We start from the raw sequence: 24632 nt of genomic DNA, 5'->3' as shown, positions 1-24632 counted from the left end.
AGTTCCCATACATCGGAGGTTCACGATGATCCTTTATACAAAATTTTTCAATTTTTGTCTATGATTTTGAAAAAAATACTGAAAAAATATCGTTTTTAACCAATGTTTATTCGTTTAAAATGTTTAAGTTAGAAAAAATATTGGTTACCATTATCAAAAATCCATGGCAAGTGCAACAACATTTTGGCACCATATCCTAGAAATTTTCCCCACCAATACATATCACTCGTGTTTTTTTTGTCACACAATTATATACTGTATATATATATATTTTTTATATCATTATTAGGTTGAATTTTCCATAACGATACAATTTTCCATTCAATTTTACATGCAGTTATAGGCATACATCAATACGAACATTCAATCAGTTTTTTTTCTTCCTGAAAATAGGCTACAGGGAATTCAGATATTCGCTCATAGATTACAGGAAGTGTTCCTCTTCCACGAGAGAGAGAGAGAGAGAGAGAGAGAGAGAGAGAGAGAGAGAGAGAGAGAGAGAGAGAGAGAGAGCCGATAGTGCAGAAGTTTTGGTTTTAGGTCCTCCTTATTCTTAAAATTATTTATTTCTTGCCATATTCATGGAATAGTAGTAGTTTCGAATCCTCTATAGCCGATCATGGAGAGTGTTGACAAGAGTCGCGTCTTCTCACACGAATGCCATTTTCCACCCACAGCAGGGGCCACCTGTTTCTCCAGATGCCCCTTGCCTTTAGTGTCTTTTCAAATAAAATAAGCGAGGGGGGGGGGCACACAGTGCGTTAGACTTGCATCTTTTATGTGACATTTGTATCTTTCTTTTCACCGGAGATAGCCACACCAAAAAGTTCTCTGCTCTTCCATTCCTGAATACTATTTATTATTTTTTTTTTGAATACTCGCTGTAAACAAAACTCGATAAGAATCATCTGTAATAACCATGAGCAGCACATCAACCATAACAAAAGACTAAAACTGTCATGAAAACAAGTGGCATTCATGTATACCATTTGGGGGAAAGGGGGGGTGAGCGACAGAAATTTCGGCAAGAAAAGTGAGTAAAAAATTCTAAACTTTTCCGTATCATTATTATTTGGTGCTATTCCTGCATTTACACATGAAAGCAGAGTTAATCTACTTTGCCTTAATTTATTTTATTATTATATTTTTTTTATTGGCCTGAAAAATTTTATTTTTTCATTCATTTTTTCCATATAAATTGAAGAAAAAAAATTAAAAATCCCCAAGTTTTTCAAAGCCATAGTTATAATATTCAGTGTTTTAAATTATACGTTGCTTTCATATTGTTTGAACTTTTTTTTATAAATAAATTTCAGCTGAGGGAAGGGAAAAAAATATCGCAGAAAAATATTACTATGTTTTTCGAAATTTTTAGTGTTACTTATACGGCACATCAATGAAGAGTAAGTGACACGCTGATATAAGATTATTATTTTTTTCTAAATTTTAAAACACTTTTCAATCAAAAAACAAATGATTTCAATAACCTTACTTTAATTTCTGAAAGTATCTGCAGTTGTTTTTTTAATTCTATAATTATTACCAACTTACTGTGCAATTTTTTTACACACATTACGTTACATGTAAAAAAAGATTATTCTCGGTGAGATTGGTGAGAATCGGCCATACTTTACCAAGACAGCGCATCGATACATTGGTTAAGAGACTTTCGTTCCCATAGCAATGATTGATGCTGTTCCCTCGTAGCTTCCCCTTTACTGCAAAGTTGACCTGAAATGAACTATAGAGGGGAGAAAGTTTTTCTTTTTGTTCTTCCTCGATGTCCTGAGTGGTTAAAAGTTAGGATGACGTAATTTGCTCTTCCAGTAGCCGGATACATCTCTTTAGGTCCTCCCCCTTTAAATATTCGGGAGTGAATTTCTCCTCCTCCTTCACTCTTTTGTCATGCCACATGGGGAGCAGGGTCTTCTACCTTTTTTCCTCCTTCGAATCGCTGATCCCAAACTGCAAAAATGCCATGTTGAAACCTTTTCGGAAACACGGTCATAAGTTCACCAGTTCAAGACGTGCACAAAGAAATGATGCTCCCACAGTCTCCCTGTATGTCTGCCACTTGTCGCCAGGCCCATTTGTCCGCAAGAAGCTTTTGCCTGGTATTGTCAGTCACTCATGTTATTCAAAATTAGTGTGTGCAGATTCGTTTAAATGGGAAGGAAGAGCTCCCAGAACTGTAAAGATAATGAGCTGAACACTCGTCATAAATGATGAGTGTTCAGCTCAGTTTTAACTTGTTGATGTCCTACTCATTGGAGAAACCCCACGTGAATATGCGATTTTCTTTCCATTATTTTTTTAGGGGGGGGAGTCAGGCAGTGCTTGTTTTTTTTTATATCATAAACCCTCAGTAAAATTCTTTTTTTTGTGGAGGAACTTGTTGTCCAGGCATGTTTTTGGATGCAAAATTTTACAATGAAAATTATAAAATGTTCCTAATTGTGTGTGAGAATCTATGAAGTCTGTTATTGAGTAAAGTATTCGAAAATAATACATGGAGTTGCAAATTGAACAAAACTTTTGAAATTGAAATTTATGTGTGTGTGACAAGTTTTTGTTTGGTTTCATTCAACTAGTTTAAGAGCATGGCTAAGGTAATTAACACTCAATATATTGTGGGTTATGTGGGCATGGAAACAACTTCAATGTAAAAATCTCGAGCTATATGGTCATGGTCCCACACTTCCAGAAGAATTGAGATGTCACAATATAAAGTAAAATAAATAAATAACGAGAGACCTTCTCACCATAATATAATTGGTGCCATAAAAGCACCACAACAGTTTACATAACAGAGCAGTTGGATACATAAAGGGTGTTTCATAAAGTATGCCGTTTTTTAGTTGTGCATGATTTTTTTTTTGTTTGAAGATTGGCAGCACTGTTCCCATCATTTTTGTCATCTATTATCACTCCGATTAGAAGACTCGTTTTTCCATTTTGTAGCATGGTGCAGTTCAGTATCGAGCAATGCATTTTTACTGTGAAAACTCATTACAAAAATAGGAAGGGCTATGCAAAGACTGCAATGTTCCTGTATAGGACCTAGGTTCTGATCTGGAGAGTTGGTGCAAATCATACGCACTCAGAGAGAGAAATGATTCCAAAGAGATTTTTGATTTTAACAAGTTATTTATTAACATTTTAACAGGTTATTTAGATTACAATTAAATACAAGATATACGGAAGACTGGATGTTGTGAAGATATTTATTATTTGAGATGTTAATTTTTTAAGGAAGGAAAAAACTCATCTCTGCCTCTACCGGGAGTCGAACCCGGGTCCCTCGATTGCCGGACGAGTGCTCTGACCACTAAGCTACAGAGGAGATAGGGATTTTCCTTCGCTACACTATTCGCTTTAGCGAAGGAAAATCCCTATCTCCTCTGTAGCTTAGTGGTCAGAGCACTCGTCCGGCAATCGAGGGACCCGGGTTTGACTCCCGGTAGAGGCAGAGATGAGTTTTTTCCTTCCTTAAAAAATTAACATCTCAAATAATAAATATCTTCACAACATCCAGTCTTCCGTATATCTTGTATTAACAAGTGGAGAGCGACATTCATGTCATACAATTAAATAGTTAACAATAAAGAATTCTCAAATATTTGTACTAGTCTGCATGTAATTCTGAAAAGATATCACAGTCCGAAGTGGTGGTTGAAGCTAGATGACGGTTTTCGAAATACGCAAGCAGTGACATCATTGACCTTGAAAGGAGTGAGCAGGGTTATGATCTCAACGAGGCAGGATGTAACGGTGAAAACAGTAGGCCTGAAAGTAAGAGCTGGGGTTATCAACATCAAGCAAGACAGTGGTTGACTAGTAGCACATAGCTGTCTACCGAATTTTTCGGGAATCTCCCGAATTTTAGCTTCATTGCTCGACATCCCGAAAAGTTCTTAAATCTCCCGAATTTTTACGAAAATCACAAAAATCCCTAATTGTCCCTTAAAATTCCCTACTTCATTAAAAATCCCCGCTTATGAAAACAATCCCTAAGGAATTTCTTGTGGGGCATCTTTTTTTCCCTTTCGAAATGACATCACACGTCGTAAATGGGGAAATTCTCTTTTTAAGGAAGTTTTACAAACCCTCTGATGGTAACAAGAAAGTTGTTTGTCTTATCGTGCAGGGAAATGGCTTAGCAGCCAATAGTCCTGGATAATAATTGAAGATTATAGTCACGCGCATGTGGTCAAAATTTCTTTTGTTATAACGTGCGATATAACAAAACACGAATACTGATAAGCAAAAACATATTTAATCAATTTTAAAGATACTTATTCCGATGAATTTCCTTTCATCAAACGTTCCAGAAGAGGGCCGACTTTTCCTTTTTGTACAAGTTGTGTTACTGACATAAACATCGGTCATGGAAAGACTGCCATCATCACTCGTGAAATGAAAAAAAAAAAACCATCAAGCAAGTGTCACAAAAAGTCAGTGTTCTTCAAAAATTGACGGTGTTTTCCTTCATCTTCCGATGATTTTGGGGTCATTCGCTCAGAATGTTTGTTCACAGCGTTTCTGATTGAACACAATATTTATTTTTACATCATTGAAGTTTTGGCCTCCAATTTCACTTGTTTTTTGCGTAGGAATTTTATTCCCAAGGGTTTAACTTCCATGTGTGTAAAATCCCTATTTTGATTTGACTTCAGTTTTTGAGTAGGTATTTTATTCCCTACGCTCTAACTTTTATATTTGGAAAAATCCCTATTGTATTTATTAGGGAGTGGTTTTATCATAAAATACGAGTTTGCGCGAAAATCTCCCGAATTTTCATTTTCAAAAGTTGGCAGCTATGGTAGCATATCACGATCATGAGAAGATTTGACGTACCGGAACCAGCCAGCCATGTGCAATCATGATTGTAGTTATTATTTTAATGGCATACTGCTGGGTGGATGGATGGGTGACTCACCACAAGCCGAACAGGAAAGTATACTTGCGGTGGTAGGTGAATGATGAATGAATGTGCTGTGATTGCCTGGTCTCCAGGTATTTATACACGAAAAAGGAAGTGCAGAATGGTCTAACTCCACTGACAGACCCTCTAGGAAAGGATATTAAAACCTGACCAATGAAAAAATAGTATAACAAGTTTGCATAACAAAATACTGACATTGAATTTTGTAGAAACTTTACAATACCAAAGTGGCAACAATAACAAACAAAATGGCGTCATGATCGAGATCACACACTTCACAGTCTATGGATAGTGAAATTATAACTACTTGTACCTGTGGGTACGGTGTAAAAAAGCATGGTGTAAAAGACAACAATATATGACAATTTCTATTATAAAGTTATACAAATGCAATTATATAACACGCTCAGTAATTAAGAGATAGAGGTGGGTTTGGCAAATTCCACAGGGGTTCCCAACTGTTGTTACAATTGCCCATAAACTTTGTGTGGTCTTTGGACATGACAATGGCCTTACCGCAACAGCAATTTCGAGGTTGGTACATAAATTCTGCTGAAAATCTGGGTCAGTTGCAACCAGAAAATCGCCCGGTCGAAACCACAATGTTTGAATGCAGAGTTATCATTAATTTCAATGATTGGACAGCTGCCTGCAGAGGAAAGTGGAGGTGGAAATATGCTCGATATCATTTTTCATTATTAAATTGAAGTTTATGTTGAGTGAAACTAAATTAAAATTTGGAATTTTGCTTTAATTTTGGCTGATTTATTGAATTTTTAAAAACTATGTACTTTATGAAACACCCTTTATATTCATGGTTTTCTGATTCTAATTTTTTATATCTATAAAAGTAACACAATCTGTAAGTTTTTCCAAGAGAGCGATCCATGTGATCTGTTCAGGGAAATAATAAGCATTGATACACATACGAACCCAAAGATCTCGTAAATTCTCAAGAAATAAAGAATGAAAAATGTTTGATAAAAAGTAATAATACAAAATTTATAAAATGGGCTGTGTACTGAATTAACTACAGGAGCTGAAACTAACTCCAAAACTGTATAGGCTGTGTCTTTATTACTGAAGATTATGGGTAATTAATTGTGTTTATACATGGATGTACAAAAATTTTAACATTTTTTTTTTTTTTTAAATTAGGCAACAAGCATTATTCAATGTACTTGCAGCTTACTCAATTTATAACAGTGTAAGTATAGCATAAACATTTTTTTCTTGGCTAGTTTAGGATTTATGTGAATGTCTCGGGAATATTTCATTTGTTTGATGACATTGTTACTAAACAGATTAAAATTATTATCACAATGAAATAGTGCATTGAGAAAACTCAATTTAAAGTTTTTCCTGTCTTTTCAAGTGCTGGAGAGCTGAATCTTGAATTTAAACATTTGTTTTTAACATAATTACCAAAAAAAAAAAAAAATCAATGTATACAGAGCGATTGAAATTGTTTGTCCACCAGACTATCTTTGCAACCATTGACTTCAAAAGTATACTTCCATTTACAAAAAGTTTTTAAATGGCATGCAGTTTTTTAAAATGTCATAAATTTTTGAAGGGTCATATATATAAAAAAATAAACTTTTTATACAGTCCCTGTTTTTTATACAGTCCCTGTGTTCTAAAACTTCCAATTAGTGAGACAGAACCTATTCCAAAAAGTCCCTTTTTAGAGAACAAAATTTTTAAAAATAAGTTGTTATCAATCAATATTCTGGGATTACCTGCCTTAATTAACTTCCACATCTAATCTTTCACCCTAGATGCAGGGTGCTCCCTAATTCTTGTACTTTGACCAGGGCCCCATTGTGTCAAAAAATTGGGTCTTTTTTGTGTAGGTTTGCCAGACATTTTCCTTTTTGATGTAATTTCAATCGTCGTCCTACATTTTAGAAAATTCTCTCTTTTGTGGTTTTCAAGTTTATAATTATTTTTCTTTTGGGGGGGGGGGATTTTTTTTCCCACTCTGAAGCATATCTATTCAAAGAAATGAATGTTTGTGTGAGTGTTTTTTCTACAAATGTTTACATATACTTTGATCAATCATCGTCAAAATTTCCAGAATACAAGAACCCAAGTTGCCTCCAAGCAGAGCAGATGCTATTCTAATCATGGCCCAGCTTGCTCCTGGATAAATAAATTCCTCCTTAAATAGAAATTACAGTCCGAAAAACAGCTCTGGAAGATAAGAAAACCACAACACCTATTTTGAGAATACTATTGCAGACATGCCAGCATTGGCTTAAAGCTTGTCAGTAGTGAAGAATGTGTGCTCAGCTTTGCCATGGGGGGTACCCCCAGGACAACATATTCATAGTACATTAAAAAATAATCACTCAAAAAATTCAATTTTCTCTTAAATTTTAATTGAAAGTTCATTGAATACAACATCTCATTGGCATTATAACCTAAAAGGCTTAGGCCACGAAACCCCCCACCCCCCTCTCAAAGCAACTTTCGGGGGTCGCTGAGTCACTTAATAATTCATGAATATTTAATGCAATCCCAACTTATATACGTCCTTGTGGGCCATATATACGGATGTCTAGCTACCCTAGACTCTACCATCCGTTTTCTTACGGCACCTACGACGAAGCATTCTTTCCAACACAAGTTCTGTGAGCTTGACCACTTCATTTCAGGTCCGGACCCGTCTCACTGAACCACTCAAAAAACTGTTTTTAGCCCACAGCGTGGGGCGGTTATGACAGAAAACAGGTTTTTGCGTATTTGGGCATAGAGTAGATCGGCAAATTTAGACGCAGCTTTGCAGATTGCCTTCCGCGTATAGAAAAAACAGATCAGCTCCGAGTTTGTCTTCTCTCGAACTCTCTCACATTCGTATACAAATTCATCATTACAGTAAAGATCGATGGAATTTAAAAAAAAAATAAAAGTAAGTAAAACACTGCAAGAAACTCGAAGACCCAATTTTTTTTTAAACCAATTTCCATAGTATTGAGAGTGTCTCCCATAGCTCTGTAGTTTATTGTGGCTATCCGTAGAAACTACAGACAATCCATAGTAGTTGGCAACTTTGCTATTGTTTATTCACCAATAGCTAGTGCCCCATACTAAAGTGGGGAGGGGTAATGTGTATGGGGTAGAGCTTAACAAGGCTATTTAAGCTTTCAGAAATGACAAATGTAACAAAAGACAAGGTTCTTTGCCAAAGAAAGCCTCTTGCTTTGCCCCAAACAAAGCAATAAAAGTGACTAGATGAGGCTTTGGCTGGATCCCTATTTGCTCTTTTTTTGCTTTTCTTCAGCCGTTCTGTTTTAGTTGGGGAAAATTATTGTGGTGGTTGTTTTTTTTCCTCAGTGTAGTGACGGCATCTGTTGTGAAAGTTGGGAAAAGTGGCATTAGCAAGGATGCATGCGTAGGCATCCTCTTTTCTCAGTTTTGAATCTGGTAACCCTAATCTTTTGTCAAGTATTTTTCATCTCTGTCTATTGTGTCATTGGTAAAAAAAATTGTATGACTAGTAACGTAACTGGTAGGTTAAATAATCTTAGAGAAGTTACTGCAGCAAAGTTTTATTTTTTCTTTTCCATTGTTAATTAATTCATTTGTAACTTTCTTCTTCAGAGAAAATATGTATAAAATTTTAGTTGTTTTTTTCTTGTTAAAATTTTCTACCTATGTTCTAAATATTATCAACATTTTACTCAAATGTGTTTATACATATTTTTTCCAGGAAATTGGTTATTGTCAAGGTATGAGCCAAATAGCTGCTCTTCTACTGATGTACATGAATGAAGAAGTGAGTACTTGTTATTTTTGTTCTTGATGATATATGTACATATACTGCTGTCGGAATAGAATGAATGAAAATTTTATTGATCTGCACATATGAATCCCTGGGTGCCAGAAACTAGGATGTGCAAATTTTCCTTTTTTATCAGCTGGTTGGGTACCTTATTTTGCTATCTAAGTTTTGCCAGAAATGTGAATATGTATTCCTATTGAAACACATGTTACAAAACATTTTAGGAAAATAACTTCCATATAGTAAACATTCAAACATCATTACCCACATTATGTTTTTTTCCAAGGACATGAGGGGAATGATATGTATGAATCAGGGTTGACAATACAAAGATAAGAAATGGAAATAACAAAATAACTGTTCTAGAAAAAGAATAACTGATACATACGGGGAGGGATATAGCTATTATAACTTGAGGAAGAGAAAAAAAAAACAACAGGAGGGCAACCTTACTATGTTTTTGGCACTCATACAAGCATTGTTTCCTCTAATCTTTTTTTACAGTAGAAACTCTATGATAGACACATATGGGACTGAAAATTTTGTCTGCTAACAAGAAGTGTCAGTTAATAGGTTATATAATACATTGCATCTTTTTGACAGTGACTAAATATTATCAACATTTTACTCAAATGTGTTTATACATATTTTTTTACATTGTGGTTATTGTCAAGGTATGAGCCAAATAGCTGCTCTTCTAAGTCAGTCTTCTAAGTTAGTCTCTTCTAAGACAATTCAAAAAGTGTCCATTGACTAGAGGTATCCACCATAAGAAGTTTCACTGTATTTTAGTGCTGTAGTGGCGGGTTGGTAAGATACAGAGTTACAGATGGGAAGAGTTCAGGGTACATGGGTTCAAACCCACCCACCTCCAGAAAATTATTGTAACACAATTGACACGTTTAAAAAGAAGTATGATAAACATGGGGTAAATCGAGAAGCTATTCATACTTAGAATAAGACAACCATAAGTATTCTTTATGGGCATTGTATGATATTTTATCATGTGTATATATTGTTTATAATGTTTCTAATTACATTTTTTAATTGGGTTGCTTTATTTTTGAAATATATGACATCCATATTTGTTATGGGCATCTTTTTCTCAGCCACCTCGCTGGGCATTTTGCCTGTTGTGGTGTTGTATTTGTATTTACCTGCATCAATCTGTTTTGTCTGTGTGTGGAAGGCAATCTGTAAAACTAGGCTGAGAGCCACTTCTCCACATGCGCAAAAACCTTTTCCCTCAAAATCACCCCATGCTGTGGGCTAAAATTAGGGTTTCGAGTGGTTCAGCAAGGCTAGTCTGGATCAAGCTTCATCTGCTTTGATAGTGCCCGGTCCACAGCTCATGAAACTTGTTTTGGAAAGAATGTTTCGTAGTAGGTACCTTAGGAGTTCTGATACCAAGAAAACGGGGGGGGGGATTCTAGAGTTGCCAGACATCTGTATATACGAACCAAAAGGGCTTGTGCGAGGTGGGATTGCATTGAATAATTATGAATTACTAATTGTTAGCAAAGTTTAGTTGTGATTGAGTACAGATGAAAATAATAGGAAAATAAGCATTGATAAATTAACAGATTTATTTGATGACAGCAGTTGACCTCTACTTGAAGTCAGTGAGAAATTGAAGTCTATTACATGTCCACAAGACATACTTACAAAATCAACGTCAACATTAAACTGACACTCGCAACACTAAAAACTAGGATCCAGACAGTTCATATATATACACAACAACCATGTGCGATTGTATCATAATTTTTATATCACATTGTTCGATCCAGTTACGGTTCAGTTCTTTGATTTGTATGAAAAAAAAAATAGAAAAACAATCCTAACTCTAAAGGACTTGCGAACTCAGGAAGTTGTTTTCAAAAAAAGGAAGGGCTCACATATGTAGCCTGACCCCCTAGGTTCTAGTGTCTAGAGATTGTTGTATTTAAATGAAAGTTCAAGATGTAATGTCACCATTTGTGATACAGATTTCTGGTGCTATAATGAGTTTGGTGTTATATTGAATCATAAATTAGCATGTGTAATTCCTATATATGCAAGACTTGTTGACTGAAAATTTTTGGCATTAAATTGGGGAGTTGTTTCGTATGTGATTACTGACACGTAATTAGTATTAGGTTCTAGATATGGGCTATATTCACACAGCTCAAAACATGAACAACTTTATTCTTTTACTCTGTGCTTACATATGAGTGGCCTTGACCACTGCTTTTCATGAGTGTTGCCATACACAAATATGAACACATGATATTCCCTCCCTACATAACCAAAAAAACAAACATACTCAGGGATTTCTGATGATATACACTCATGTGCAAAATTATAAGAGAATTAGCACATTGTGTCGAATTTCTGATAAACTAGTGGACAGATTTCAATGAAATTTGGTACGAATACACAGTTATAACAGAAAAAGAGATCAAGAAAACAGTTATTTTTCCGAATATTGTGCTGAGGTGAGCATGCTTGCCCCGTATGCAAGAGGGCCTGGGTTCGAGTCCCGACAGAGACGTGATGAATTTTATTTCCAAGTTCACCTCAGCACAATATCTGGAAAAATAACTGTTTCCTTGATATCTCGGGCTGAAAAAAAGCCATCTATTTCTCAGAAAAAGAGATGTCGCACCTCCAGAAAGACATGCACAAAAGTCCTCAACGTTTGGAAGAGGGTATTACTCCAGCTCAGTAGTGATGTTGGCGGTCAGCTTGAAATCGTCACACCACCTTATTTTCCCGTCTGACTTCAGTACTGGCATTACTGGTATAGCCCATTCAGGCACTCTCTCCAGGACACCTAACTCCAAAAGTGTGTCAATTTCATCTTCAACTTTTTTTTGTATGCATACGGTACAGAACAAGCCTTGAAAAACCTTGGTGCCACAGATAACGGAGCACCCGTGTCTACCTCCATTTCTATTGACAGTCCCTCAATCTCAACACATACTTTACAAGGAAGAGCACTCTGTAAAGATCTTAGTGATAGCACATTATAAATAGAGTCCTGATCACAAGCTGGCACATTCATTACTTGATGGACTTTATTAGAATTGTTTTTGAAATCCGATTTGCCTTTGGTTGACTGAAAAGCCTTGGCAATATGCCCAATTTTCCCACAGGCATGGCATTTGCTTTTTAAAAATTTGCATGATGGGGACTTGTGCTCTCTCTCTTCACAAAAGTAACAGTAAACTCCTACCTTCGGTACAGATGACTGCGACTTTGAATTTCCATTGGGCGGCTTCTTCTGTTTCACTATGCCAACTTCCGCTGACAACACACTGTCCACATGAAGATTTGAAGCGTTTCTTGAAACGGCCTCCATGGATAGTGCTATTTCTGATGCCTGAGCGAAAGTTAGGTTCCTTTCAGCTAGCAATTTCTTCTGAATGGTTTCATCATTGATGCCGCACACCAGTCTGTCACGAAGCATCTGGTACAGTGTAGCACCATAATTACAGTACCTAGCAAGGTTCCAGAGTTCCGCAATGAAAGTAGCAACTGATTGATCTGCTTTTTGACATTGGCAGTTGAAAAAGAAACACTCCATGATCTCTGAAGGTGGTGGTTTGAAGTGGTTTTGCAAGGTATCTAAATATCTGTGTAAAAGTACGGGCAGTAGGCAACACTGGTGACAAGAGGTTCTTCAGTAAGCTATAGGTCAAGGTGCCGACAATCGATAACAAAATCGCCCATTGCCAGTCCTCATCTTCAACTTTGTTAGCCATGAAAAATTGAGAAAGACTTTCTGAATATTCTAAGAATGACTCCTTTTTGCAGTTAAATTCCCAAAAAGAGCCATTGTCACACATGACAGCAAGAGCAATTAGCGCCACAGTAGGCCTAACTCAAGAAATAGCAAATGCGTACTTACAACCACACTCCTACCTTCCGACTCGTCACCACTGTGTCGTATGTGATTACTGACACATAATCAGCATTAGGTTCTAGGTAGAAGACACAGATCAAAACATGAACAACTTTATTCTTTTACTCTATGCTTACATATAAGCGGCCTTGACCACGGTTTTTTGTGAGTGTTGCCATACACAAATATGAACACATGACAGGAGTGCTACAACAGGGTTTGACTATATGAGTATTTAGAAGAGGATATTACTTGAGTCATGTTAGGCTGCAATGTGTAGTCAATGAAACTCAGTAGTAGAGAATTAGTTATGGAAGACTTGAGAGATGAGGGTGGCAGATCAAAGATGTCGGGTCGTCCTAAGTAAGGTTGAATATTTCTTGAGGAGGTGACTTTTTTTAAAATTCAATTTTTATTCCAGTAAAATTCCAGTTCACAAGATTCTATCAAATATGCAGTGTTAGTCATCAAAAGGCCAGGGCCTGTACAGTAACATAATTTTTGTCTATCTTAAGTTTGATCCAGTATAAAACTTATTGTTGAATATGAAAATTGAAACTGGGCAGAGGTCAAGTTCTAGCTGTATTGCATAATTTGGGCAATATCTGGTGATGTTCTTAAGTTTTTTTTCCAGAAAACGGGTTCGAGCATCTCCAAGTATTTTGGAGTAAGGGAAGGGGCAGATGCGTATATATATATATATATATATATATATATATATAAGCAGAATATGGATTTAACCAAACTATCAAAGGCCAAGATAACAGACTTGTTTTTGTACTTTTGGAGAATGTCCAGAAGTTGTTGAGAGGCCACAGAAGCTTTCTTGATCATTTGATTGGTGGCTATAGAAAATTTACCTGAAGAATGTAACACGGAGAGATAAGTGTAAGAGCTGACAATGTTGAGGTAGGATTCATTCCTGTAAAAATCTGTTTTTAGGGAGTCTACCAGAATGCCTGGACACCTATGAATTTAGTTTGTCAGAATAAAATATTACTCATATGTAGAGTAGAGGTCGCTTATTGAAATCATGGAATTATCACTTTTGTAGTAAAGTACAGAACAGACCAATACTATAACAGTTAAAAAAATTCATTTGTACTCACATCTCAGGATTTTGGTTTATATTATCAATTTTTTTCTCCCCTGCAAGTTTCTTTCATGCATTTTGAAGCTCTAAGGTTTAACCAGATCTTTTTTTCCATAAGTTAGCATTATCAACCTGCCAGCCATGGGCTGTACCAATCCAACCGATTTGGTATATCCTTATCAATCTGCAAGCCTGTTTTAGGAGGTCAAAATGTGTAGTACACCCTCCTTTGTTTACAAATATTTCCATACTCAGTTCACAAAGTCCTAGTCTGGGCCTGAGTGGCATGGTGGTAAGATGCTCATCCTGGGTTTGAACCCGAGGATATAGTTAAGGGAGGATATAGTTAAGATATTTTTCCTAACAAACTTGAGGCGACCACCAACAGACAGCGTCTTCATTTCCAACCCCTCATTAATGGCAGTAAATTGCAATATAGCGGTATGGCCAGAGTTGATGTTTGGTGAAGCAGTCTGGGCATAGCTGCTATAATCCATGTAAGTGTGGAGCTGCTTTTGCGATGAATTACAAAGAAAAGCCCTTTCAGTTGGCAGGATTCACAGTAACTCTGCAGAAAGACTTTCTCACAGGGAATCCAAGGAAGGTACCATACTTTAAAAAAAATTAGTGATAATCTATACATATATAATAACATGTCCTGACTGACTGATTCATCCTCACTGAGCCGGAACCACTGAAGCTATAAATATCAAATTTGGTCCATAGTTTTGTTCCATGGCGTAAAGGCTCGCTAAGAAGTTTTTGAAATTTGACCTCTAAGGGGGTCAAAAGGAGGTTCAAAGGTAACATATATTGAAATCATGCCGAACAAAAACCGCTGCAGCTATAGTCATGAAATTTAGTCAGTAGTTTCATTTCATGAAATAAAGACCCACTAGGAAAGGGTTTTTGAAATTCAACCCCTGAAGGGGGTCCAATGCTTACATAGAGAAATCACGCTGAGCTGAAACCACTGGAGCTATAATTGCGAAATTTAGTCAGTAGTTTTACTTGATGACATAAAAACAATTTTAAAAGAAGATTTTTTTTTTTTTTAATTCGACCCCCTAAAGGGATCACAAGAGGGTTCAAAGGTTATATAGCAAAATCATGATGAGCCAAAACAGCTATAGCTATAATTATGAAATTTGGTCAGTAGTTTTACTTCATGACGTAAAAACAAAATAAGAAGGGGATTTTTAAAATTCTATCCCTAAGGGGAACATAAGAGGGTTCAAAGGTTATATGGCACAATCATCGTTGAGTCCAAACAGCTAAAGCAATAATAATCAAGAAATTCGGTGAGTATTATATTTTATAATACAGAGAACCACTACTATGGGATTTCTGAAAATGTTACGCCGAACGTGGTGCAAATGTTATATGGGGGAAATCATTGCAGAACAATTTTTAGATGACCAAATTCACGCGAGCAAAGCTGTGGGTTACAGCTGGTCTATATATATAAAGTAACATGTCCTGCCTGATTCATCAGCGCCCAACAGAAACTGCTGAAGCTATAAGTATCAAATTCAGTCAATAGTTTTATTTCATGACGCAAAGACTGACTAAGAAGGGGTTTTTTAAAATTCGACTCCCTACGGGGGTCAAAAGGGAGTTTAAAGGTAGCATAGAGAAATCATGCCAAGCCGAAACTGCTGGAGCTATATTCATGAAATTCGGTCAGTAGTTTTGTTTCATGATGTAAAGCAGTGGTCTTCAACCTTTTTCCAATCACGAGCACTGCCTGTACCCATCATCAAAAGGAGAGCACCCTTAAAACAAGTTTAGCATATGAATGCATGAAATTAGGGTGATTTCAATCCTTTTCGCAATTTTTTACTAGGTGTTTTAATTGTAAAATTGATCAAGTGCTCACGAGCAAAAAATTGGACACAAGCAACAAGCACTCTGGGTACTTCAGAGAGCACAGTGTGCTCATAAGCAATGGGTTAAAGATGCCTGATGTAAAGACTCATCAAAAGTGGATTTTTTGAAATTTGACCCCTGAGGGGTGTCATAAGGGGAGCAAAGTTTGCATAAAGAAATCATGCCAATCCGAAACCGCTAAAGCTATATTCGTGAAAGTTGGCCAGAAATTTTGCTTTATGATGGAATGACCAACTAAGTAGGTTATTCAAATTCAATCCTTAAGAGGGTCATAATTGTTCAAAGGTAAATAGAGAAATCACGCTGAGCCAAAACCACTGAAGCTTCCTATATTCATAGAAGTTTGTCAGAAATTTTATTTGATGATGTAAAGACTATGCAAGAAGGTTCCCCCCAAAATTCAACCTATAAGGGGGTCATGAGGAGAATGGTTCAAATGTAACATAGAGGAATCACACTGAGCTGAAACCGCTCTGGAGCTGTATTCATGAATTTCGGTCAGAAGTTTTTTTCGTGATGTAAAGATCAAGGAGGAGTCTTTTCGAAATTTGACACCTAAGGAGGCCATAAATGGGTTCTAAGGTAACATAGAGAATTCACGCTGAACCGAAACCACTGAAATTCATGAAATTTATCAGAAGTTTGATTTCACGACTTAGAAACTAACTAAGAATGTGTTTTTCCAAATTCAACCTACTAAGGGGTTCAAAGGTAACATTCATGAAATTTGGTCAGTAGTTTTATTTCATGATGTGTAAAGACTCACTAAGGGCATCATAAGGTGGGGGGTCATATGGAGAAATCACGCCGAGCCGAAACCGTTGAAACCATAAATATGAAATTTGGTCAGTATTTTTGTATTGTGTAATGTAGAGACTCACGTCAAGAAGGGATTTTTCAAAATTCAACCCCCTCAAGGGGAAGGGTTTCATACAGAGGCAATCATCACTGATCTTAAATCACAGAAGCCATAAATATGAAACTTAATCAATATTAAATTTTATAATGTAGATACCCACTGAGACTCAATTTCTGAAGACTCATCCCCCAAGTGGGTCATGAGGGGTTCAAATAGTATATGGGGGAATCATCGCTGAGCAATTCAACGATGATTGTGTCAGATTGCCAATTCCTCGCGAGCGAAGCTGTGGGTTACAGCTAGTACATATTAATTATGTTCCATTCTAACTGCTCACAATTACTGAATAACAATAAGGAAAAAACCCAGGATTTTAGCTTGAAGAGAAAATATCCTATTTTAGAACAATGTGAAATAGGGAAAAAAAAACATCACAATTGAACTTTTTGAACCAGTTATGTGGAAAAGAAAAATAGAGGTATCCCATTTTCATACGTCCTGTTTGTTCGAACAAATGGAATGTATAGTCATTAAATTTTTTTCTGGGTTGCTTTTGGATATAGTTACCAATCAGTTATTGTTATCAGAAACCTAGAGTCCTGATGTGATCACATTAAGCAGCATGCAATGCATAAGCAAAGTAGAATTGAAAAATTACGCTTTGAGGTGTTCTCTGTTCAACAGGTAAACACTTTTTTATTCCCATGAAGTTTTATTAAATGGGAACCACACGTATAAAAAGCAATGCCAGTATCAGGGCTGGACAAATCTAAAAAAAATTTGCATGCTTGGTCGGGCATGCATCGTAAAAATAATACATGCCTGAATCAATATTTTACACGCCGAAAAACATTGCTTAGTTTTCCCTTTTGAGCAAATTTTCCATTTTTTTCAAAACGAATGTGCTGCTATCTGTTGATGAAAATATGCAGATAATATAGAAAATTAAGAGGATTGCACTACACACACACACACATAAAAAAAACTTTATATGTGTAAAATATACATCTGATAAGCTCATTGTGGTTACATTTGTAAAGTTTTGTAAAAGAACTTTCATAAAAAATTTTTAGTATAACCTAACAAAATTTCCCTTTTTGTAACATTTCCCCCCACACATTCAAAACAAATGTGTTCATTCAAACAAATGTTGTGTATTTTTGCATTTTTCATTTGCTTGAACTTTTAAAATTTCGCCTTATTTTTTGGTACTTTTTACATGCCTGAATCCGGCATGTTGGGCAATAGATTTTCCAGCCCTGGTGAGTTTTGACTAGGATATATTTTTTAAACTGCAAATCGGCTTTCTTAATATTGTGCACAGTAATTATAGAACCAAAAAAAAAACTTTATTCGATAAAATTCATTCAAAAAACAATACAATATGATGTAAAAATGTGATATATCTAAACATATGCAAGTGTATCGATATATATGAGTTGTCAAGGGGTAATTATGCCCGTACTGACAACCAATCAATGAAATTAATGATCATAGTCAAAACAATTTTCACAGTTATATATAATGTACATGTTAATAATAGTCATAAACATAAAGCGGCAATTTTAATTGAAGTACCATATTCACATAGTCCTGTGATATACATTTAAATATAGTCTTCTATGTTAGTGATAGCAGCAACGTAACTAAGTAATTCCCTGTCAAATTTAGAATACGAAGCTATATTTGTTTATTCGAATGGCAAGGCATTGTAAATTTTGGGAGCTAAATAGACGAAGTGTTTTTTAAATATCTCTTTTCTATGTAAAGGGATTTCAAATATTTCACCAGGTCTCCTCAGAAAAATGAATTTTTTAGGAGAGCATAAATTCTTATTTTTATGAAGTGTCAATATCGATTTGTAGACAACCAAGTGTCATAAACCTAAGATGTATTTGATGGTAGCACCAGAAGTCAAAACCGAATAATTTAAAAATTTAAAAAATCTATTTTGAGAGGTTATGATAGGAAGTAGGTTGTGTGTGTGGTTTTATAATCACATCCCCAAGTTGTTATTCCATATTGTAATGAAGATTGTATCCATGCATAGTATCATGTTTGTAAAAAGGAAGGATGGACAATTTTATGAAGATGATAGAACCTGTAGAGAAAGTATTTTTGGTTAGTATAGCAACGTGAGATTTGCATTTCAATTTTGAGTAACACGATTCCAAGATATTTCGAAGAAAAAACTATTTACATTAGGACAGTTGCAATCATTTCTTGAGCAGTCTGTAAGATGTGATTTGAATACTATGCCTGAATTGCTATCCCCAATCAAGCTGTAATAAATAAATTTAGTTTTTTGGAGATACAATTTCATATCATTATTATTGAACCAATCATTGATTATTAGAAGATCGTGTTCAACCTGTCTTTTAAGCGAATGCACATCAGTACAGGAATAGAGAATTACAGAATCATCCGCGTATGTTATTATTTTACCGAAGAGTTTCAGCGTACAAAAATCATTAATGAAACTGATCAAAAGAATCGGACCTAAAACAGAGCCCTGAGGAACTCCTTTTATACAAATACAAATACAACGCCACAACAGGCAAATTGCCCAACGAGGTGGCTGACTTAAGAACATCATGGATCCCCGAGCCCCTACCTACTACTGCTACACCACACATGCACCCCCCCCGGAACCCCCCAACGAATCGGTACATGCGGGAATGTGCGTGTACGTGTAGTGCAACCTGACGTAAAGTTTTTGTTTCTGTGTAATGCTTGTTATGTGTAGTGCTGTCATCTGCCCCCAGTTTTACTAACTATGAGTGAAGTGTTATGATTGAATGATTTATCGTTGTAGGACTGTTGCTCTCTGTATTTGTGTATTTGCTAAAACAATTTATCTTAACTCCCTGTTTTTTATTGTTTAGATAAGACTTGAACCACTGTAACATTTCACCTCTAACACCAGCGTTAGATAATTTATAAAGTAAGATCTCATGATTGACGTATTCAAATGTTTTTGAGATGTCAAGGAAGAGAGAGAAACAGTTTGTTTATTTTGGTCAATACTTTTGTAGACAACCCTACAGAATTCTATTAAAGCATTTTCGGTACCTCGATTTCCCAAGAAACCATATTGATTAGGAGCAAAAAATTTGCAGTTGTTTAAAAAAGTTAGTCTATTTTTCACTGTCATTTAGATTAATTTAGAAAAGATAGGAAGAATAGAAATAGGGTATTATTTAAGATATTTCTATATCTCCTGCTTTAGAAACGGGAATAATTGTACCACATTTCAAAGGATGAGGAAAATGTTGTTGAGTAATAGACTCATTTATAAAGTCAGAAATGTAATCAATATTCTTAATGCTAAAAGCTTTGAGAATCCTTGTATTCACGCCATCATAATCTGATGTAGTCTTACTACACACAGAATTCACAATATTTAGTGTGTCAGAGGTTTCAATAGGGAAAAAGAAGAATGAATGCAAGGAGTTAGTAGTTAAAAATTTCCTGTAGTTACCAGGGCGATTTGAGCTGATAGAAATTAATTTGAAATGAGAGCTAAAATTTTTAGTCAAATTATCATCTGTATCATGAGGTAAAACTGTGTGAGTGACCATACCAGTAAGTTTGTTTATGTATGACCACTGTTTTCTTACAGTGTTACATTTACATTCAGTCTTAAAATAGTTACTTTTAGCAATAGTAATCATCAGTTTAAGATTTCAAACTATAGTTTTATAGGCAAGCCTATAAATTTCATTGAATGGATGCTTCCGAGTTTTTTCCCAAAGTTTTTCTTTACGTGTAATTAATTCATAAATTTGTTTATTGACACAAGGTCTTTTGTATTTAGTATGTTTGCTTTTATTATATGGGAAATTTTGCTTAATTGAGTTTATAGCATAAATCATATTATGATATTGAGTCGCTAAATCAGAAGAGTTACAATTAAATTTATAATTAGAGAGGAAATGTGACACACAGCTTTAAAATCAAACGATTAAATATAGTTATTACTTTGCACAATAGGCAAATTAGTTTTGTTAATAAAAACCAGTTTACAAACAACTGCAATTTGCTCAATATGTGGAACCAGTTAATCCATATGGTTCTAATAAAGATAACATATTGAAACTGTGTGGAAACAGCAAATACATGAGAAACAACGCTGAAATACAAAGCTTATTTCAAGAAAATTAAGTATATTTACCTTAACAGTGATTTTTTTGTACAAATCAGTGGTGTAAAATCTGCTTTTATATGTTTGAAATTACTACTCAATAAATAAAAGAATCTTTATTTTATTTCCTCAGTTGTTTGTGGCAGTCAATTCATGAACATGAATAGATACAAATTTATCTACTGGATTTCCTCTCATCATTATTAGGCAGATCTGCTATATTATTTATTCATTTCATCTAAAACCATAAAGAGGAAGAGAAATTTCGACAAACAAATTTTATGGGGAACATGAAATAATAAATGTTGAAGAAAATTTATTTCTAAAGTTTTATTTAAATTTTTATTTCTATGTTTTTATTGTTTTTTTAGGATGCATTCTGGGCTATGGCTCGTTTGATGAGTGATGAAAAACATGCTATGCACGGTATGAAAAAAAAACCCATTTTTAATGCTTCTAAAAATATAAATGACTTCACATTTTTTTATACTTTTGAAGTTTTTGTATTGTTTACACCCACACAGTAGATGCCGCCTATTAAAATCATGAACAATCTTATCATTTGGGTATTGTTATCACTTTCGCAAAGTATAAAAAAATTTGTTTATAGTTATCAAGATTTCTCAGATTTAGGAAGTGTTATTCTGCAAGGACACTGGCAAAGCTGTGACATTCAAGGAGATTGAAAAATCAGGTTCTAATCGGTGTTAACTTTTACTTGCAAAGTTTCTTCACCTAACCCCATCAGAAGAAAAATATATATATATATATATATGGACACATAAAATATATTTCCCTTTGGTGATAATATCCTCATCATTATAAAAAATTAACCATAAAACTGACATTGTTTTACCCTCTACATTATGAGAAATCTGGAAGTCAGGTTAAAATCTGAGGTAACAACTGCTCTGATGCAGATTGTAAAATAAATTCCAGAAACTTCAATTTGAAAAAAAAAAGTATACATACAAGGTTCTAAGTTTCAATGTTGCCACCAGCATTGCGTACAACATGTTTCCAGCAATGCAGATAGCCTTTGAATACTATTGGTACTGCCTAATCTCTGGATGGTGCAAAAAGAGTGATATATTGCTTGAAGAATATCTTCAACTGTTTGGAAGCAAATCCCACAACATGTTTCCTTCATCTTACAGATTATTTCAAAGTCACAGGGACCTTAATCCAGAGAGTATAGGGGTTGGTAGAGCACTTCCCAGCCCCAATGATTGAACAAATCAGACACAGCTCCGGCTGCATGTGCCCTTGCATTGTCATGCAGAATGATGGGTGTGTTATGCATGAAGTAGTGTTGTAGTTTTCTTCTCAGAATTGCTCGTAGATTGTTTTGCAAAAATATACAGTAACACTCTGCATTAACAGTATGCCTTCTGGGAACAGCATGATTTACGAAAGCACCATCTTAATCGTGTGAAAGATCACTATACATAGATTCCGCCTTGGCGGTGGTCTGCTGAACCCATAGGTGACGGTAATTGACGGTGACCCGTAATTATGCCACTCGACCGATTGGCGTGTCAGCTTTGGTTCTCTTACCCATCTTGCAGCCATCTTGCAGGTGCACCACATGCACCTTGTTCAGACTAAGTAATGCAGGTGCACCACAAGCCTCTTGCGGTCCTTGGTGACGCTGTTGTGCATTGCGACCTCTAGTACATTCAGTTTTTAACCAGAACATTGAACATTAACAAAAACAGTGACTGTATTCTGCAACCAGCTCGTTTATAACTGTTCCTGTTGAGGAGGGGGGGGGGAGGCAAGTTCATTTGCTCTTTGGGAGGGTAGGCATTTAACTTACTTGTGATATAAACATGACCTGGCTGTATGAATTTCACAGTGTTGCTACAGAATTATTGCCACTATTAAAAGATCAACCTATGTAATATCAAAGGTCCTGCTGCTATGTTTCTTCATTTTACAAACAGATATGTACAACAAATCATTTGGTGAATAATTAATATTGGTTCGAAATACTGGAAATTTAATTCATTAAATGTAATAATGTGAAGGTAATAATATATCAGCTGTTAATATTTTCAGACTTTTTCTTTTCAAAATTAAAATTACACGTGCTGCACATCTCTTTGAGTGCTGCAAGCTTCAAAATTATGTGTTTTGGAAACATAAATGCTGTGGCACATATTCTAGAAAACACAGTACTTTTTTTTAGTAGTTATACAATAAATTTATCTCACTATTGGGCGGTATGAATGTATTTTCAGGTTTTTTCATACCAGGATTTCCAAAACTTCAACGATTTCAGCACCATCATGACAAGATTCTGACAAGGTTTTTACCAAAGCTTAAAAAGCATCTTGATAAATATGAAATACATACAAGTCTTTATACTTTGAAATGGTTTTTCCAGTGCTTTCTAGATAGAGTAAGCATAATTTTATACTTCTCAAACACCTTTTTTTAATTTTATATAAGGCTTATCCTATCAAGTGTACCCTGAAACTGTAAAAGAGCTAAGAAATTTTAGAAACAAAAAAAAAGGATACACGTGCTGTTGTGTGTTTTTCAGTAGAAGCATTGTTAAAAAAGGAGATTCAGTTTTGATTCTGAAACTAAAAATTTAAGAAAGCCCTTTTAAAAAGCACTAAAGTTCACCAAACTCATAAAATTATTTAAATTAGGCTAACGTAAAGGAACTGATTGCAAGATGTTTTTTTAAATCAAACTTATTAATGTTTTGTAAAGAACAATTTTTTGATTTGGGCAATCACTTGATTTTAATTCAGCCAGTCACCAGTAGTACAGCATATACACATCATGCTCAGGTGACTGGTTGAATTAAAAACTTGATGGCCCTTGTGAAAATGTTTGGCCTATTTGCCATTTTATCTGTGGATATGTTTTATATATATATATATATATGCTCCTGATTTAAAAAAAATAATGCACTAAGATGAAAATTTTGGATTTGAATAAAAGTTGCATGTCTGATTGTCATATTAGAATGTATAAATGCTCACAATATCAGAGCGAAATAATAATTTATTGTGGAGAATAATGCAGTACACAAAAAACACTAGTACCTTGTTAGGCTGCCTTTAGAGTGGATACAAAAACAGGTACAGTCTGACTCACAGGCTCTGTATGTTGGTCTAAGGCAGATTTGCCCATGTTTGTTGCAACTGGACCTCTAGCTTTTGCATGCTCGCAGGTTGATGAAGTTGTCATCTTGGACCACTGGTCTCGTATGTGCTAAATCAGTGATAAGTCGGATCAGTAAGCAAGCTAGTGAAACTTTTCAACTTGATGCAGACATTCTTAAGAAACTCTTGGTGTATTTGAATGAGAATTATAATGTTGAAAAATACTGGTGGAAGTGCCCTGTCATAAGTGGCATAAAATGTGGCCCACCCAAGATTTCCTGGACATAAATGTAATCTACATTTCTCTACATCAAGACTAGGGATGACCGGTTGTCGTAAAGCTTCCCAGACTGGCACACCTGCAGTGTGAGGCTGCATGTCTTTCCACAGAATGAGCAGGATTTGCTTGACCACTGGGACGCTATATTTGAGCATGATCATGGACTCCAAATATAATCTGCAATAAGGTTTCAATCCGCATCTGTCCATGTTCTTGACACTGCTGCAAACAAATGTTATGGTGTGGGGCTGTCGATGGCAATAATGAGTGGAAGTCGTGAGAACAAACCTCTTTGGGCTAACCATCTTAAAATGGTCTGGTCCGAAACAAGGCTCCTGAGATGTCATCTGCAATTGGATGGTGTGTGTGGTTACTGTTGGCATAGTTCAGGCTTTTCAACAGATGCTTGGGTAATAAGGACAACTTTCTAAAAGCTGTGATTGCTGCAGAGTGCTTAGATGTAATTAAACTTGGAAAAATGATGGGTGTGTAACTCACAGGATAATGAAATTTAAACTAAGTGGTAAATCTTGAAGGCAGAAAACATCACAAACTATTGCAATGAGTTTTAACATCGGAATAGAGAGCCAAATTACATCCCTATGCTTTATAATGGAATTTTTTTA

At 35.4% G+C, this 24632-nt stretch overlaps 1 protein-coding gene across 3 annotated transcripts in view; it reads left to right on the top strand.

Moving 5' to 3' along the window:
* The window catches only part of LOC149073973 (USP6 N-terminal-like protein), a 152108-nt gene that overhangs the window by 109477 nt on the left and 17999 nt on the right, over positions 1-24632 (top strand). For all 3 annotated transcript variants that reach the window (XM_089246786.1, XM_089246787.1, XM_089246788.1), the window contains 4 exons: positions 6104-6152; positions 8661-8726; positions 20976-21030; positions 22848-23008. In XM_089246786.1, the coding sequence (XP_089102912.1) occupies positions 6104-6152; positions 8661-8726; positions 20976-21030; positions 22848-23008 (331 nt within the window). The remainder of the gene's footprint in view (positions 1-6103; positions 6153-8660; positions 8727-20975; positions 21031-22847; positions 23009-24632) is intronic.

The sequence above is a fragment of the Pholcus phalangioides genome, unplaced genomic scaffold, assembly GCF_987345545.1.
Source record: "Pholcus phalangioides strain wild (caught in Gottingen) unplaced genomic scaffold, Ppha-v1.0 ptg000017l_1, whole genome shotgun sequence".
Taxonomy (NCBI): Eukaryota; Metazoa; Arthropoda; class Arachnida; order Araneae; family Pholcidae; genus Pholcus; species Pholcus phalangioides.
Note: the sequence above shows the minus strand (reverse complement) of the source record. Positions and strands in the feature narration are given on the sequence as shown.